At 36.4% G+C, this 17,385-nt stretch overlaps 1 protein-coding gene across 1 annotated transcript in view; it reads right to left on the minus strand.

The window, feature by feature from the left end:
- Positions 1–386: 386 nt before the first annotated feature.
- Positions 387–17,385, minus strand: part of GABRA2 (gamma-aminobutyric acid type A receptor subunit alpha2) — a 157,124-nt gene continuing 140,125 nt past the window's right edge. The window contains exons 8-10 of the mRNA XM_052642023.1: positions 14,435–14,637; positions 8,186–8,365; positions 387–683 (exon numbers count right to left, since the gene is read on the minus strand). Coding sequence (XP_052497983.1) covers positions 387–683; positions 8,186–8,365; positions 14,435–14,637 — 680 coding nt within the window. The remainder of the gene's footprint in view (positions 684–8,185; positions 8,366–14,434; positions 14,638–17,385) is intronic.

Genomic DNA, 17,385 nt, shown 5'->3' on the forward strand with positions numbered 1-17,385 from the left:
AAGACAATGTTATTTTACTTTATAGTTAGGTAACAGTAGAAAATACTCCTACGTAAGACCTAAATCAAAAGGGTCCATAAAGGGTGGTATAGGATCTCCATTTTCATTGCTGTTAGAATAAGAGAAAATAAATCAGATCACCAGAAATCTACTTTAGACCAATTTTGAGGGTAAATCTTTTAAAAAGGCAATGGCTCATTGGGCATGGGGTGCCTTCTGCCATGAGTTAGCAAATGCGTGTCTCCATTAGAGGTCTATAAGCTATGATGCTATATACATACTGTACATGTTGGTTCACAAATTAGCAGTTATTAGTCAGACTGTACATGGCAAAACAAAACAAGTTTAATGTTGCTATACATCTCAAAGACAACCTGTGCCTAGAATCAAGGACTGACCCCTAATACAGGTTCTCTGTTTAAATATGTGGCCCAGTAAACTAAATTAAATGTACCAAACAAAACTGGGAAAACTATTCTAGACATTCTGTCAATTTTGCTAACGCTATTGAAGGTCTTCTTGGCTTCGGCTGGCTTGTTTTCCGGTTTCTTGTTGGGTTCTGGCGTGGTTGCGCTCTTGGAGATGGTGGAGAGAACTGGGTCTTTTGAAAGATTCGGGGCATAATTGGCAACAGCCACTGCATAAGCGTTGTTCTGTATCATCACAGAGGCTTTTTCTTTTTTCTAGTGAAAAAACACAAGAATTAACAGAATGTGGATTAAGACTTCTTAGTATTTTCCAAACTCCAGTTTCAAATCCTGAAGAAAAGTATTGTGATAAGCATCATTATACATTAGAAAGAAGGAATTTAGGGAAATAAATGAAGTTAATTAAGTCCTAAAACCACAAGGGTGGGGAAATCCCCTGAGTAAATCAACGGTACCATTTTCCTGGAGAACAATTTCTTGTTGTTTACATAGAATACTTAAAAATACAACTTTAACAAAATGATACAACATTTTTGACTCTTATATGTTACTGAAATATTTGTTGAATGAATGAGTGAATGAATAAATGAAATATAGAAATAATTTAACAAGAGGAATGATCATCTGCAGTGAATGCTCGCAAATTTTGCACTGAAAATTTAATTTCTTTAATTTCATAATAGGATATCTTCCCTTCATATCAAAATCATATTGGAATGCTTTTATTCAACGGTAGAAAATTGTATCCATATACAGATGGTAGGGTAATAAATACTAAAGACATTAAAGGAAGATGAAACACAAACGTTTGGATTTCTGCCTAGCTCACCTACATCCTGTTTCTCCTTAAATTTCCCTGTCCAGTTCTCACCCACTCTGGTCTGGGCCACAGTTTTCTCCTGCCAGAACCAAATAGCATTCCTTTGTGTTTTTCCAGTTGGGAGATAATTAGTCAAACTACAGCCCGCATGGGGATTTTTTTACTTAAATTGGATGGTGTCATTTCTGAGCTTAAGTCTCATTTAAGAGACCATCTCGTGGAACTTAGAATGAAATCAACACTTCCTACCATGGTGTATTTTTTTTATTCATTATACATCAGTCTCATAGAAATCACTTGTATTCAGAGGATTTTTTTGCTTGGTGCCTTTAGCTAAGCTACCTCTGTTAGTGACAGAGTATAAAGTAAGTAATAGGGATTTACCATTTACTAGTAAGACAGGGATAAAACAAGTAATTAAATAGTTAATCCCACTAAGGAATTATGAGTAAAGAAAAAAGTGTGAGATCCCTGCAAGTTAATGATCACTCTAGAAAGCAGGTTGGCTTAACCACAAAACCAACCAGGCTTGCTTAGCAAAACCAAGCAACAGAAGGAAGAGACATTTCCCCAAACAATTAAACAATTGTGGCATGAGACCCACATCCTGCCCAGTGAGCTTAATAAATTCATGATTCCCAGGACACACTCCTCTGAATACACTAAAAACAAAAATATAAGGAAAGGGTAACATTATACTAAAACCTGAGGTGATTTATCATTTTTAGCACGTGTTGCCAGCTTTTTATTCATTTCCACTGTGCCATGACAATCCAGGCTTGACCACGTAGGGACAAGAAAACTCCCCTTCCTGACATGGAGGAGGAACTAATTATGGAAATAACATGTCTGTTCAAAAAATGAGGAATAAGGTGAACTTCACCCCCTCCCCTCTCTTCCTTTGATTATAAAACTGTAGCCCACTAAGTCCTTGGGGTATGGTACCCTCTCACATGCCCACTTTTAAGTCTCATGAACATCTTATTCTAATGAATCACTTCTTATCTATCACTTTGCCTCTCACTGAATTCTTTCTGCACATAGACATAAAGAACTGGAGCTCCTCAGAACATCTGAAATGCCACCTACTGGTTTTACTTCCTCATCCTGGAATGGCTTCTCTCCATCCCATTTTCCCTATGATCAGTCTCCTCTCATATTATGGTCTTGGTTTAAATGTTATTTCCTCCAAAAGGATCCTCTAACCACTCTATCTAATGCCATCCTTGCTCCCCATCTATACTCTTTCAGAGCACCTAGTTTATTTCCATCATGGCATTTTGCGAAATGAGTAAATTCTTTCTTCAATTGTGTGATTATCTGATTGACACTCTTCTTTTCTTATTAGCATCTAAGGTCAGTGAAAGTTGGTGCTGTATCTGTCTTCTTCACCATCATAACCTTAGCCTGATTCCTTCTATGAGGTAGGCACATGGCATATCGCCAAATTAATGAAACCTGAAAATATTTACTCAACATTAAATAACACTATTTAATAAAACCTGAAAAACTATGTAACTGTAGCTCTGTACTAATATAAACACACTATTAGTTACCTGAATGCAAACAAATTTGAGGTAGCAATGAATTAAGCAAATTCATTTGTACATAGTTGACCTGGAACAACTGAACTAGAACAGAATTTTGAGTGTCAATATTTTGAATAAGTGAGTGAAAGTCACTCAGTCATCTCTGACTCCATGACAATACAGTCCATGGAATTCTCTAGGCCAGAATACTGGAGTGGGTAGCCTTTCCCTTCTCCAGGGAACCTTCTCAACACTCATTTCGCAAAATGCCATGATGGAAATAAACTAGGTGCTCTGAAAGAGTATAGATGGGGAGCAAGGATGGCATTAGATAGAGTGGTTAGAGGATCCTTTTGGAGGAAATAACATTTAAACCAAGACCATAATATGAGAGGAGACTGATCATAGGGAAAATGGGATGGAGAGAAGCCATTCCAGGATGAGGAAGTAAAACCAGTAGGTGGCATTTCAGATGTTCTGAGGAGCTCCAGTTCTTTATGTCTATGTGCAGATTCTTTACCAGCTGAGCCACAAGGGAAGCCCAAGAATACCGGTGTGAGTAGCCTATCCCTTCTCCAGGGGATCTTCCTGACCCAGGAATTGAACCGGGGTCTCCTGCATTGCAGGCGGATTCTTTACCAATGGAGCTATCAGCAAAGCCCCACGTAGTGTAAATGAACAGATTTAGAGGACCAATTGACCTACAACAGAATTTTGAGTATCAATATTTTGAACAAGAATTCTCCAAATGTTCAAGTGAAATAAAAAAAAGTGTCTGAAATTTCAGGAGGATCTGTAAACAGGCCTGCATTTCCTGTTCTTCACTGTCATCTGGTTTCTCCCTCACCTCTTTCCCTTGCTGATAAGGCATTCTTCCAGACTTGCTAGGAGCATAAAAGAAAAAGGCTGAGAGATTATCATTTGTAGCTTTATGAAAGTTATAAAATGTCTTTTCCCATGTTACATATGGGAAAGCATATAACTGTAGTAAAGATAACTAACACCTTATGAGCACTAGGATATGTCAGGTTGAGTGTTAAGCCTAACATGTCATTGGTGACAAAATTCACTACTGGCTAAGAAACAAGTTCTAGGTTGTAACTCCAAGTTACACAATCAGAAATGGAAGCTAAAGAGGCTTTATGACAGGACCAGGTCTCCAGTCTAACAAGTGACTGGAAAAGTACACAAACTTAAATGGGTGTGGTTTCCAAGTCTCTGCTTTCAACAGCCTGATATGTGACTTTATCTTTGGGGAAGCTGTGTGAACCCTGGGAGTGCTTCTTCTCAAAATATTTCAACTGGAGTTTATATCACTAGGTCAGTATTCTAAAAGACTTTAACCCAGATGTCTTTAACCTATGAAGTTCTAACATATAGTGTTTATATTATTGCAATTATACCTCAGTATCACTTAAAATGACATCTAATTGCAGTTATAGAGAATTTGGACCTTGGGAATGTTTTTTAAACTCTCCTTGCTTCAACTTCTAGTTTTAAAAGAGAGATAATTATACCAAAGCCATACTGAACTGTTGTGAGGATCAAATTTAACTAATGTGCATTTGAATTACATTGAAAACCATAACCATTTAGTGGAGTGTGGTGCTGGTTATGGGCTTTCCAGGTGGCTCAGTGGTTAAGATCTGCCTGCAGTGCAGGAGACTTGGGTTCCATCCCTCAACTCAGGGTTGGGAATATCCTCTGGAGAGGGAAATGGCAACCCATTCCACTATTTTTGCCTAGGAAATCCCAATGGAGCCTGGTGAGCTACAGTCCATGAGATCGCAAAGGATAGGACATGACTTAGCAACTCAACAACAACAAAGATGACTGTGGAAGAGAGATGTTCAAGTTGGGTCATGAGTTATGGCATAGGGTTAGTCATTTATACAACAAAAACATAAAATGTAAAATATCCTTTGTTGTAAGAGGAATCTATAGATAGAAACTGTACTGCTGTTGCTGCTAAGTTGCTTCAGTAGCATCCGACTCTGTGTGACCCCATAGACGGCAGCCCACCAGGCCCCTCTGTCCATGGGATTTTCCAGTCAAGAGTACTGGAGTGGGTTGCCATTGCCTTCTCTGAGAAACTGTACTAACTCTTACCAATACCATTCCTGCCCTCCACTTGAATTCCCTTCAATTGTACATAAATACACAGGAGACACTAAAAAGATTTAAGAAACTCTAGAGCAGAAGCATCAACAAATCAGAACAGATGCTCTGACCAGTCTGAATGGACATCAGCTATAAAAACCCATAAGGGCTGTACTAGTCTATATCAGCCTAGTTTCAATGTTTTATATCTATACGTTGATGTTTTTTATTTCATCCCAACCAGTGATGGACATTAAAATAAGCAGTGTTAAAAATCATTTTAACATATGTTCAAAACTTTTCTTATCATTCCAAAGGACAGAATTTCATCATACTTTCTCTTCACTGTTCAAAGTATAGCTTCAATTTCTGAATATCAGTATAAACTTCAAAGGTAGACTCAAGAGCTCAAAAAGATGGGTTTTGGCTTCAAAATGTTCCCTTGTAACTTGGAAACTTGAGTATTTTCAAACCCAGTAGCAAGGAAAGTACAACGGCCATGACTACTATTTCTAGTTGAAACTCAGTAGCTGGCACCTATAATTTCATACCAATTTACTGAATGAAGGTCAGGGCATCTCATAGGGCTAAACATCTATTCCTAGCCACAGCTCTGTAAATCCTTTCTAACTCAGACTCTTATAAGACCTTGTTTTCAAGGATATAACAACTCCCCTTCATTACATTTGAAAATGATTATCACAAATCTTTCTTAAAGCAGATTGTTCCTACAGATTTAAACTTTAAAACATGGGTATTGGTGGGGGGAAACTGTTAAAATCATAGCTGACTTCTATTAATTCGTAATTTAATTCTCCATGCAAGATAAGTTGCTTCAGTCATGTCCAATTTTTTGCAACACTATGGACTGTAGCCTGCCCAGCTCCTCTGTCCATGGGGATTCTCTAGGCAAGAATACTGGAGTGGGTTGCCATGCCCTCCAGGGAATTTCCTGACCCAGGGATCAAATCCACGCCTCTATATCCCCTACATTGGCAGGTGTGTTTTTTACCAGTAGCGCCATCTGAAGCCCAACTTAATTCTAAGATCTTCTAAAGCAGAGTAGATAGATTAAGTCCACATAAGTCCACATAATATGTTCTATTATTGTTAATTGTAAGACACAGATCTGCTAGTAATAGTATCAAAGAATATTCATACCGTAGGCCATTACTAGTAGATATTACCTTGTCCTTTTCATTACTAAGTGAAAGTGAAGTCACTCAGTCATGTCCGACTCTTTGTGACCCCATGGATGGTAGTCTGTACCAGGCTCCTCTGTCCATGGGATTTTCTAACTTCTATTTAAAAGAATCAAGTTTACAGACATCATGCTATGAAGTCTTCTTTGAATATCAGGCAAACCTCTGATCAAGCCAGATGATCAGCATGCTAACTACTTGGGCCACGTCATTTTGACCCCACATACCAATTTTACTTTATTTATTTCAAGCCTTGACTTATGCTAAAATCCTGAGACCCTTGAAAACAAACAGGGCAATGAATTCTATTGTTACATGAAAATACTCACTGCCACGAGATATATTTTTTAAGCTTGTGTCCCTAGATAAATTTTGTTTCTTTTGAGAACTAGGTCAGCCCTGATAGCTCATACTATCTAATTGCTTACAGACTAATTTTACTAATTCCATATGTCTACTCTAAGGTTCTTAGGTAAGTCACCTATACATTTTGATGAATAAGGCCAGATATGGCTGAAAATATAGGTAAAGAAAATAAAGTTAAGTGTGAAGAATAAAACCAAATGGAAGCAGGATGAGGGAAATGAAGGCAATCTGGCACTGCTCATTTCTATTAATTTTAAGTGACTTTATTCATTTTGCCACCAATACAGGGATGATTATCTCACCAGAATTCTTACCCCTTATATTTCACCAGCCTTCTTCACCTATATATGCCACATATACTTAAGACATAAACTATCCAAAAATGAAATCAGGTTACTTTCACTCCCAATCTAATCCTGTACATCCTCCTAATCTGTGAATGATACCCTAAACTGTATTCCTAACCTGTGAATGATACCACAATTGAGCTAGCGGCTGATAATCAAGCCACACCGGTCCCCTAGTAGGGTCTGTTTTATACTGACTCAGCTCAAAATCACATCTATTGAGACATAATAACCTACTGCAAAAGCACCCCTTCTGTGTGCTTCCACACACCTCAGTGCTTGTCTCTATAGTGGCACATGAAACACTTTCATTTTTTTTCCTCTTTTACTTAATTGTAAGCTCCTTGAAGGCAGAGATTGGGCAATGCAGAGCTTCTAGCAAGTTCCTGGCACAGTGCAGGCTCAAAAAAATGTTTGCTTCATGATAAATGAATGACATCTACTGGAATGATATACATAAGTATATAAGTATATTCAATGCATATAACCATATATTTTGTAGAGTACAATAAGTATTTATTTAACAGAAATGGATTCTAATAGTGTGTTCTACAATTATATTATCTAATTATCCCTAAAGTCCTCAATTGCACCACTTATAGATGTAGAAGACTAGGAAATTAATAAAATAAGCTCAATTGAAAAATAACACTCAAATTTCAACATATGTGAGGAAATTGTTTTACTTGTGATTGAGACATATACAAGAGAAGTGGGAAAATATAGTTATACACTAAAGCAGTAAATGACTTATTTTTACACATTATCCAGGGAAAAAAGAAAATTATGCTGCTATAGAGTCTGTTGATGCCGTTACTTAAGTGGAATGAGAAGGAATTATAACATATACTATTAAACTTTCTATTTTTTAAAGGATATTTTATAAGAATCAGAATATCCTGAGGTTATTACTTATTAGAGTGTCCAAATAAATACTTAAAAGTTCAGTCTGGGAAACTCCTGATTATAAAAATCAAAATGTCTCACACCATTGTGGCAAATTAATCTCGGTTTTCTTAGAGTATTAGATAAAATGATGCATTAGTAAATTGAGTAAACACTTTAGCTAAAATGTAGACACTTAGTACTGAAATGACCTGCATATAAATGAAAATAGCAATCACAGTTTCAGAGTCAGAAAGAATCTCACAGAGTGTTCCTTAGCATAAGGAAATGGAGCTCTCATAAATATAACACTAAATACAAGAGTTTTTGGAGAAAACCCCAAGTTTCCAAAGTGGCAAATCTATGCTCTTTCTATATACAATGTTGCTTTTTTACAGTCATTGCGGCTACTAGAAAGCCCATTATTTGTAAAAAAACAACATGCTCCCTGATTAGATAATGGTATTGTTAACTGTCTGCTAACCATCCTAAGAAAAGTGATACTTACAGAAGATTGTTTGAAGGTTATACAGTCCATCCACTTCTCTAAGTACTCTAAAGTCTTTCCTTGGATAAAATTGTGCCATGGGAAAGCTATATACTTGGACCATATTAGCTTAGCTCCTTGAAGAATTGCCTTCACTGAGTTGTAAGTTAATGTAATGCCTTCAGCTTTTATTGAAGGGGACTACAAGAAACATCAATATGAAATTAATTACTGCATTTATTGGGAAAATGCTGACATTACTTGCAATAGCACCCGACATTTTCCTAATATAGTGGTGGCTTAGTTGCTAAGTCGTGTCCTACTCTTGCAACCCCATGGACTGTAGTCTGCAAGGCTCCTCAGTCTATGGGATTGAACCCGGGTCTCTTGCATTGCAGGCAGATTATTTACCAACTGAGCTACAAGGGGAGCCCTTTTCTAATATAAAATCCTTATTATATTGTTTAAAACAGAGAATTCAGTATAGGATTTTTTTTTTTTTCTGAAGAAATTTATACTTCCATTTCTTTTTTTTTTTTTTTTTGTTAAAGGGAAATAAGCTTCCCTCCATGGTTCATTCTCATAGCCAAAAAGCTTAGAATTTGAATCTTGGCTATTCTAGCTATGGACTGGGCTTACTGGGTAGCTCAGCTGGTAAAGAATCTGCCTGCAATGCAGGAGACCCTGATTCAATTATTCTGGCCTGGAGAATCCCCATGGACAGAGGAGCCTGGCGGGCTACAGTCCACGGGGTTGCAAAGAGTGGGACACGACTGAGTGACTAAGCACAGCACTCAGCACAGATATGGACTACAGTTAATATTCTGGCCCAAATGGTGGACATATTTGCAGTCTATTTTCCTTCACCCTGATTTTCTACTTCTATTTATATAATATCATAATAATTTAAGTACATACATTCGTTTGATAGACTGTTTGAAATGCTTTTGGAACAAAGGAGGATCTTAAAAAATACAAATAGATGAATAAAAACACTTGAAATATGATGCAATGTGATTACCATGGAGTGAAATCCAAAATAATGGCACAGTTCAGGTTAGTTTGGATATTATGGTGCTATGCCTGTGTTTTCAATAATTTAATATGTAGTGTACATCCAAAGAATATGCTTTTGTTGGCCAGTGTAGAACCACTGACTCATATTTAGAAATAAACACAGTCTTAAGAGAGTAAAGGTATATTTTAAAAGTTAATTCAAAAAGTTATGTGCTAAACTCTATGTTAGGTATTAGCAGAGAAATAACAAATAAGACAAAACCATTCTCCTCTATATCATATAACTTACTGTTAGCTTTGTTTACAATAAAAGTATAATGAGGTTACATAAAAGGAATTTGTGGCAAGCACTGTAAAAGCATAATCAGTTCAGTTCAGTTCAGTTCAATTCAGTCGCCCAGTCATGGTGGCAATTATATACAATTGGATAGATCTTAGGGAATAAATAGTTAACCAGTTAGGAAAGAAAGGAGAGGGCATTTTAGCAAGAGGGATCAACATATCTGATGTCATGGAGATAGGAAGAGGCATGGATAGTTGGGGATGTTTTTCATGGCTAGAGGAAGAGTGAGCATGGACTTCAGACCTGTTCAATCTTGGATTCGCTGTTTATTAGATGTGTGATCTTGAGCAAATAACTTTACTTGAGAATCCTATATCCCTCATTTTGACATGGAGATATTCCCAGGCACATAGTAGTAAGTGTACAATAAACAGCAAAATATTTTCTTATCATTCATGATGTAAACAAACGTATCAGAAAGCTATATATTTGGGCCATATTAGCTGAGATAGCTTGAAAAATTGCTTTCAGCAATTCACTACAGAGCTGAAAAATAAACGATCATACTTCTGTTTTAGAAAGATACCTCTGGAACTACTGAACAGAACGGATTAAAAGGAGACATGATTAGAGAGAATGAGGAATAAACAGACTGAAAATAATGAAAGGTGGTAAGGGCATGGCCTATGGACATACACATAGGAAAATGGACATTTGACAGCTGGTTAGATCTCAAGGGATGCTTTCAAGTTGTCAGTATGTGAAACTAGGTTTTGCCATGAACTGAGATACAAATGAAAAAATAGGCACTTAGGACATTTTATTTTTTGGTTGCTTGCTGTTTCTTTCATCTTTTAGAAGAGATATGCAAAGGTTGAAAAATCATGTTCATGAAGAACATGGGTACCTATTGGATACATGAACCTGAATGTTAAAAGAAAGGTATAATAACTGTGGAAAGTAAGATAAAGGTGTGGGCTGTGGTTATGATTTGGTTATGTTTAGTTATTTTACACCACATTTATTGAAAACTAATATGTATAGTAAGCCCTGTACAAAGGGCCAAGGATAAATGATTTATTAAATTAAATGTGGTCATTGTTACCATAAACTGTGAAGGAGCGAGGACTTAAGCATGCAATTATAAGCTGTAATAAAGAATGAAATGTAAAAGAGCAGGACACTATACATACTTAAAAAATGATCTAATTTTTCAGGGGTCAGGGGAGCAAGTGTTCAGAAATTTCCTGAGGATTGGGCTTAGTTGGTAAAGAATCTGCCTGCAGTGCAGGAGACCCCAGTTTGATTCCTGATTCATGAAGATCCCCTGGAGAAGGGATAGGCTATCCATTTCAGTACCCATGGGCTTCTGTTGTGGCTCAGTTGGTAAAGAATCTGTCTGCAAAACAGGAGACCCAGGTTCAATCCCTGGGTTGGGAAGATCCCCTGGAGAAGGGAACAGCTACCCACTCCAGTATTCTGGCCTGGAGAATTTCATGGATACTATAATCTATGGGGCAGCAAAGAGTTGGACACAACTGAGCAATTTTCAATTCACTTCACACTGGTATTTGTGCTGAGGATGAGTAGGTTTTATCTATTTAGAGATAATAAACAGTAAACAATGCATAGTGTGGCTGACATTCCCACAAGTATTTACAGTAAAATCCTTAAAATGAGAATCATGTAGTAATAGCAAGAACAAAAAAATAAATTTAAATGACCATCTTTGGGGATAAACAAGAGCAAATGTTAGGTGGACTGGACATACTCCAAACTTAGGTAAAGAATCTCAAAGAATAGAATGAATAGTGGCAGCTGTCAAGATTTAAGGAAGGAAGGTGATATTCTAAGCCCTTTTTTAAAGGCCTGCCAGAAGAGAAAAAGTTGCTGACTTGGACTTGAAATAGAGTCTTGGAGTATAATAGTATTCAGTGGGTTCAAAGGGAATCCCTTAATAAAAATGAAAAAGTATCTGATTTGAAAATGTAGAGGCTGGAATCCTTCAGCTACAGGACAATAAATGGAAAGATAACCTGGTAACAGTGAGCTGAAAATTAAATTGAAAGTGAGAACATACATTTTACAAGCAACGCTTTCAAAAGCTTGAATGGAAAAAGAAGAAGAATGGGGAATCTGAGGATCAGGGAATGGGAGATAGAATCTGGAGAGAGTTTTGCTTTTGCCTTTATGGTAAATTAAGTATATTAGGCATCATTAGAAATTTACAGGAAGCAGGTGAAAAAGAGAAGATGGCTTTGAAGAAGTAAGAGAAGAAAATAATCACTGATGGTTTAATATTGAAAAAGGAACAAGAGGAAAAGGAATCAAGAGATAAGGTAGCAGAATTAGTCTTGAGGAAGGTTCCGGAAGAATTTGGGAAGTTGAAAAATAAGATACTTTCATATATGAAAAGGCATAAATAAGTGAAGTTGAATTATTTGATCCTGCAGTAAATTTTTAGATAGATAAAGTTTTGTTAACTAATTTAACACCTGAGGCAAAAAGTAGTGTACAATCTTGTGCAAGATCACAGAGCAAGATAAGCTTTGTCTTCTAATAGAGGGCTCAAATGTAGCTTGAAAATGAAGCAAATGAATTTATTTATCTGTTTGCGAAAACTAACCTTAAAGATCATCAGAGCACAATCTACATATAAACTGTATGTTAAATACATATTTCATTTTTCAAACACACAATATTAATATGAATCTCTGAGTGATTATCCTCAGAGACAAATTGATACTTGCCAGTTAACAAACCTTAAATAACTTTTTATATATGCTTTTGATTGACGGATCATTAAGTGCATTTACTCATGTTTACTAACTCCAAAAATGGCTTTCTCCAGTCTGGTTCAACTAAAAGCATCCCATTTTGGCCTATGGATAAAAGCTTTGTATTTCAGGAAAATTACTGTTTTCCACTTAATTAAATCTAAGGAAAACTAAAACAGAGTAAATTGCACTGATTTTTTTTTTAGGCAGATGTGCTAGTTTGAGGCATTCCACTATGTATCCTTTTAGTTTTAAGAACCTGGTTGTTTCCAATAGGAAAAAACCTCCCAAAATGTATTTGAATCATGAAAATGGATGAGTACCCCCTGATAAATTTACCACTGTAAAGTATTAAAAGATCTTCCATGTAGGCAAAGAAGTCTTGCCATTGGTATTACACTGCCAGATTTAATAGCAAAAATCAATTTATTCTTTTATTCAACAAAACTTTCTGCAGTGCCTACTAATTGCCTGACACTGTGTTTGGCACTCTAGCTATGGAAAAGTGGTTAACAACAAGCAAGGAGCTTGATGTAATGTTCCCTTTAACTATAACCACTGAACTTGAAATACTTATAACTTAAATAATACAAATTTTGTTAGTTGTTTTCCTGCAAATTAGGTTGGAACATAAATGATTTCAACCAAGATTTATCTGCACTATATGTGATCTGATATGTGGATAAACAAATCTAGTATTTGTCTGTCACGCTATTGCTTTTAGAATGCATTATCAGGAATCTGATTTTTTACCCATTTATTGGTATTTGTATTTTCCAAGTTCAGGGGTTGAGAAGGCATATTATTTGATATGCCAAATCACAATGTCAATTTGATTGGCACCTCAATGCATTAAAAATAAAGTATCAATATATTTTTACATGGATTTACATCACAAACCACTATTTATCTTTTTTGATGTATTTGCAAAGTATTTTATCTTCAAAAAATGTTAGTAAGAAAGTGCATGTGTAACTTATATAACTTAAAAGAAGTAACTGCATAGATAGCAATGAGAAAGCAGTATACTATATAGGGAATGAAAACATAAATCAACAATAAAATGTGATGGGACAGGTGAAATAATCTAAAAGTTAAAGCATAGAAAATTAATCAGATTTTCTTTACTATTTACTCATTGACTATTAGTATACAAAATATAGCTTATAAAATGAAATAAATCAGCACTTGTTAAAACTTTTACAGTTTACAAAGTTAAGGGAAAAGACTATAATATCAATGTCAATATCATATAAATTAGAAAAAAATTATATTCAAATAACTGAAAAGGAAAATCAGCAAGTATATTGTTCCAAACTTAATGGAAGGGTATTCAGGTAGATACTTTGTTGAAACGAAACCCTCCAAGTAGAACTTTTTACTATTACTGAGAAAACTTTATATCTCATTGGGATGTATACAAAGGCTCCTCTTAAGGCTATTTATCAATGCACAAAACTCACACTTCCTTCAGTACCTGAAACCAAAAAATAGACATCAATAATTTCCAAATTGCTTAATCTTAAAGATAAGTATTTTCTCTTGTGGACTAAATGAGCAACTGAAAATGTCTACGCATTCCTACCTACTTACTTATTCCATACAACATGGGAGAGATTACAATCCTGTGAGTTCTTTTACATCCAAGCAACAGAGATGATACCCCCATCTCTGAAGAGTAACTCTGGAGAGTAACTCAGCCCACTGATAGGGCCTGAGATTCTGTAATTGGTAAAATTAATGCCCACTTTTCTTTTCCAAATCTTTTTACTGGAAAGTGGTGTGGTTAAAGGCATGAACTTAATGGTCAGGCAGATCTGGGTTTAAGTAAACATTAACTTGTGTGAACTTGGGCAAGTACATGACTTCACTAAGCTATACCTTCTTCATAAAAAAAAAAGAGAGAATTAAAAAGAGATCCTAGTTAAAAAATTGTAAAGATTATATGAGAGAGCATATGTAGAAAACGTAGCAAGTGCTTGACACACTGTCAGAGCTCAACTGATGCTAGGAAATGGCTTTAACAGAAGTAATAATACCAGCACTCCTAAAGGATTTCAGGCAAGAGCATACTTTAAAAGAAAGCTTTATGTTTGAATGTTCTTAATGTCAAATTTGAGGAAGAGTATCTGTTACAAGCTAAATGGGTTGAGGGATTCGCTTAATCACAGTTAGAAGGAAGTTCTCACTTACCTTGTCATTTACTACACTCTTTCCATCCCAAGCCCATCCTCTTTTGGTGAAGTAATTAACAGTTGCAAATTCAATTAGGGCAGAGAACACAAATGCATAGCAAACAGCAATAAACCAGTCCATGGCAGTTGCATAAGCCACTTTGGGGAGGGAATTCCGAGCACTGATGCTTAGAGTTGTCATTGTTAGAACAGTTGTTACTCCTGCAAAAAGATAGGAAGCAAAAACATCAACAAATACCACCACGACAGCACTGGAAACTTTTTTTTTTTTTCAAAAGGTACTTTCATTGCCACCTTTAGCCACTAGAAAAGCAAACAAACAAAAGTCTTCTGAAAGAAAATACTGCAAAGTTAATTATCATAAATGGTTATTATATTTTTTTGAAGTGATGACTCTGAAATGCTTTGCTTTCTCATTTTTGTTTGTATGAATCTCCTTTTCCGCTTAAGTACCACTGAGGTTAGAAAGACTGGTGAAACTGAAGTAGAATTTCTGATGAGGAAAGCAGGTACTTGAAATTGACCCATTTCCCATTAACATTAATTTAAAAAATCCTTCACAAAGCTTCACATTAATTTGCTCATCATTTATTTGACTCATTCTAAGCAATGGACCAGTCATCCACACTAGTGATCACAACAGAACTGTGATTAAGAAGTTCTTCATCCTAAGTATAGCTAGGCTAATTATGAAATTTCCTAGACTGGCTAGCATTGTGAGGATGGAATTTCTTTCTTTTTTTTTTTTTTTAATTTTAAAATCTTTAATTCTTACATGTGTTCCCAAACATGAACCCCCCTCCCACCTCCCTCCCCATAACATCTCTCTGGGTCATCCCCAGGCACCAGCCCCAGGCATGCTGTATCCTGCGTCAGACATAGACTGGCGATTCAATTCTTACATGATAGTACACATGATAGAATGCCATTCTCCCAAATCATCCCACCCTCTCCCTCTCCCTCTGAGTCTAAAAGTCCGTTATACACATCTGTGTCTTTTTTCCTGTCTTGCATACAGGGTCATCATTGCCATCTTTCTAAATTCCATATATATGTGTTAGTATACTGTATTGGTGTTTTTCTTTCTGGCTTACTTCACTCTGTATAATCGGCTCTAGTTTCATCCATCTCATCAGAACTGAATCAAATGAATTCTCTTTAACGGCTGAGTAATACTCCATTGTGTATATGTACCACAGCTTTCTTATCCATTCATCTGCTGATGGACATCTAGGTTGTTTCCATGTCCTGGCTATTATAAACAGTGCTGCAATGAACATTGGGGTACATGTGTCTCTTTCAATTCTGGTTTCCTCGGTGTGTTTGCCCAGCAGTGGGATTGCTGGGTCATAAGGTAGTTCTATTTGCAATTTTTTAAGTGGTGCTGGGAAAACTGGTCAACCACTTGTAAAAGAATGAAACTAGATCACTTTCTAATGCCGCACACAAAAATAAACTCAAAATGGATTAAAGATCTAAATGTAAGACCAGAAACTATAAAACTCCTAGAGGAGAACATAGGCAAAACACTCTCAGACATAAATCACAGCAGGATCCTCTATGATCCACCTCCCAGAATACTGGAAATAAAAGCAAAAATAAACAAATGGGATCTAATTAAAATTAAAAGCTTCTGCACAACAAAGGAAAATATAAGCAAGGTGAAAAGACAGCCTTCTGAATGGGAGAAAATAATAGCAAATGAAGCAACTGACAAACAACTAATCTCAAAAATATACAAGCAACTTATGCAGCTCAATTCCAGAAAAATAAACGACCCAATCAAAAAATGGGCCAAAGAACTAAATAGACATTTCTCCAAAGAAGACATACGGATGGCTAACAAACACATGAAAAGATGCTCAACATCACTCATTATTAGAGAAATGCAAATCAAAACCACAATGAGGTACCACTTCACACCAGTCAGAATGGCTGCAATCCAAAAATCTGCAAGCAATAAATGCTGGAGAGGGTGTGGAGAAAAGGGAACCCTCCTACACTGTTGGTGGGAATGCAAACTAGTACAGCCACTATGGAATTTCTTTAATAATGAAGCTTGGGCTTTCCTGGTGGCTCAGAGGTTAAAGCGTCTGCCTGGAATGCAGGAGACCTGGGTTTGATCCCTGGGTTGGGAAGATCCCTTGGGGAAGGAAATGGCAACCCACTCCAGTACTCTTGCCTGGAGAATCCCATGGACGGAGGACCTGGTAGGCTACAGTCCATGGGGTCGCAGAGTCGGACACGACTGAGTGACTTCACTTTTCACTTTTCTTTCTTAAAATCTACAGAAAAATAAAACAAGCAACTAAATAAGCAACCTTATAAAATATTAATCACTAATTTTAAGGAGTAGTTTGTACCTCCATTGTTTTAAAGAATGTTGTTCAGAGAAATCACAATGGTTAGGTAAAAAGAAAGCAATAACTCAGAAGACAGTCACAACATCAGCAGTCAAAATGTCTACAGTTACCTGCTTTATCAGAGATTCAAGAGAGGATTAATTATGTACATGCATGCATGCATGACAAGTCTCTTCAGTCGTGTCTGACTCCTTGTGACCTCATGGACTGTAGCCTGCAAGGCTCCTCTGTCCATGGGATTGTCCAGGCAAGCATACTGGAGTGGGTTGCCATGCCCTTCTCCAGGGCATCTTTCCAACTCAGAGATCAAACCCATGTCTCCTATGTCTCCTGAACTGACAGGAGGGTTCTTTACCACTAGTGCCAGCTGGGAAGCCCAATTAAGTACACAGAGGATATATTAAATTAAAATAATCAAAATGTTGGTGAAATGTTCATTCATATAATGAAATTCTTTTATATTTTATTTTTTACTTTCCCTTAGGATAAATAAAGCAGCTTTTTTCTCACTTACCATAGAGTTAGCAATTCAAAATACCAATAATTCCATTTAATTATGAATGAATGAATCTGGGAATATGATGGT

This window comes from Budorcas taxicolor, chromosome 6 (genome assembly GCF_023091745.1).
Source record: "Budorcas taxicolor isolate Tak-1 chromosome 6, Takin1.1, whole genome shotgun sequence".
Classification (NCBI taxonomy): Eukaryota; Metazoa; Chordata; class Mammalia; order Artiodactyla; family Bovidae; genus Budorcas; species Budorcas taxicolor.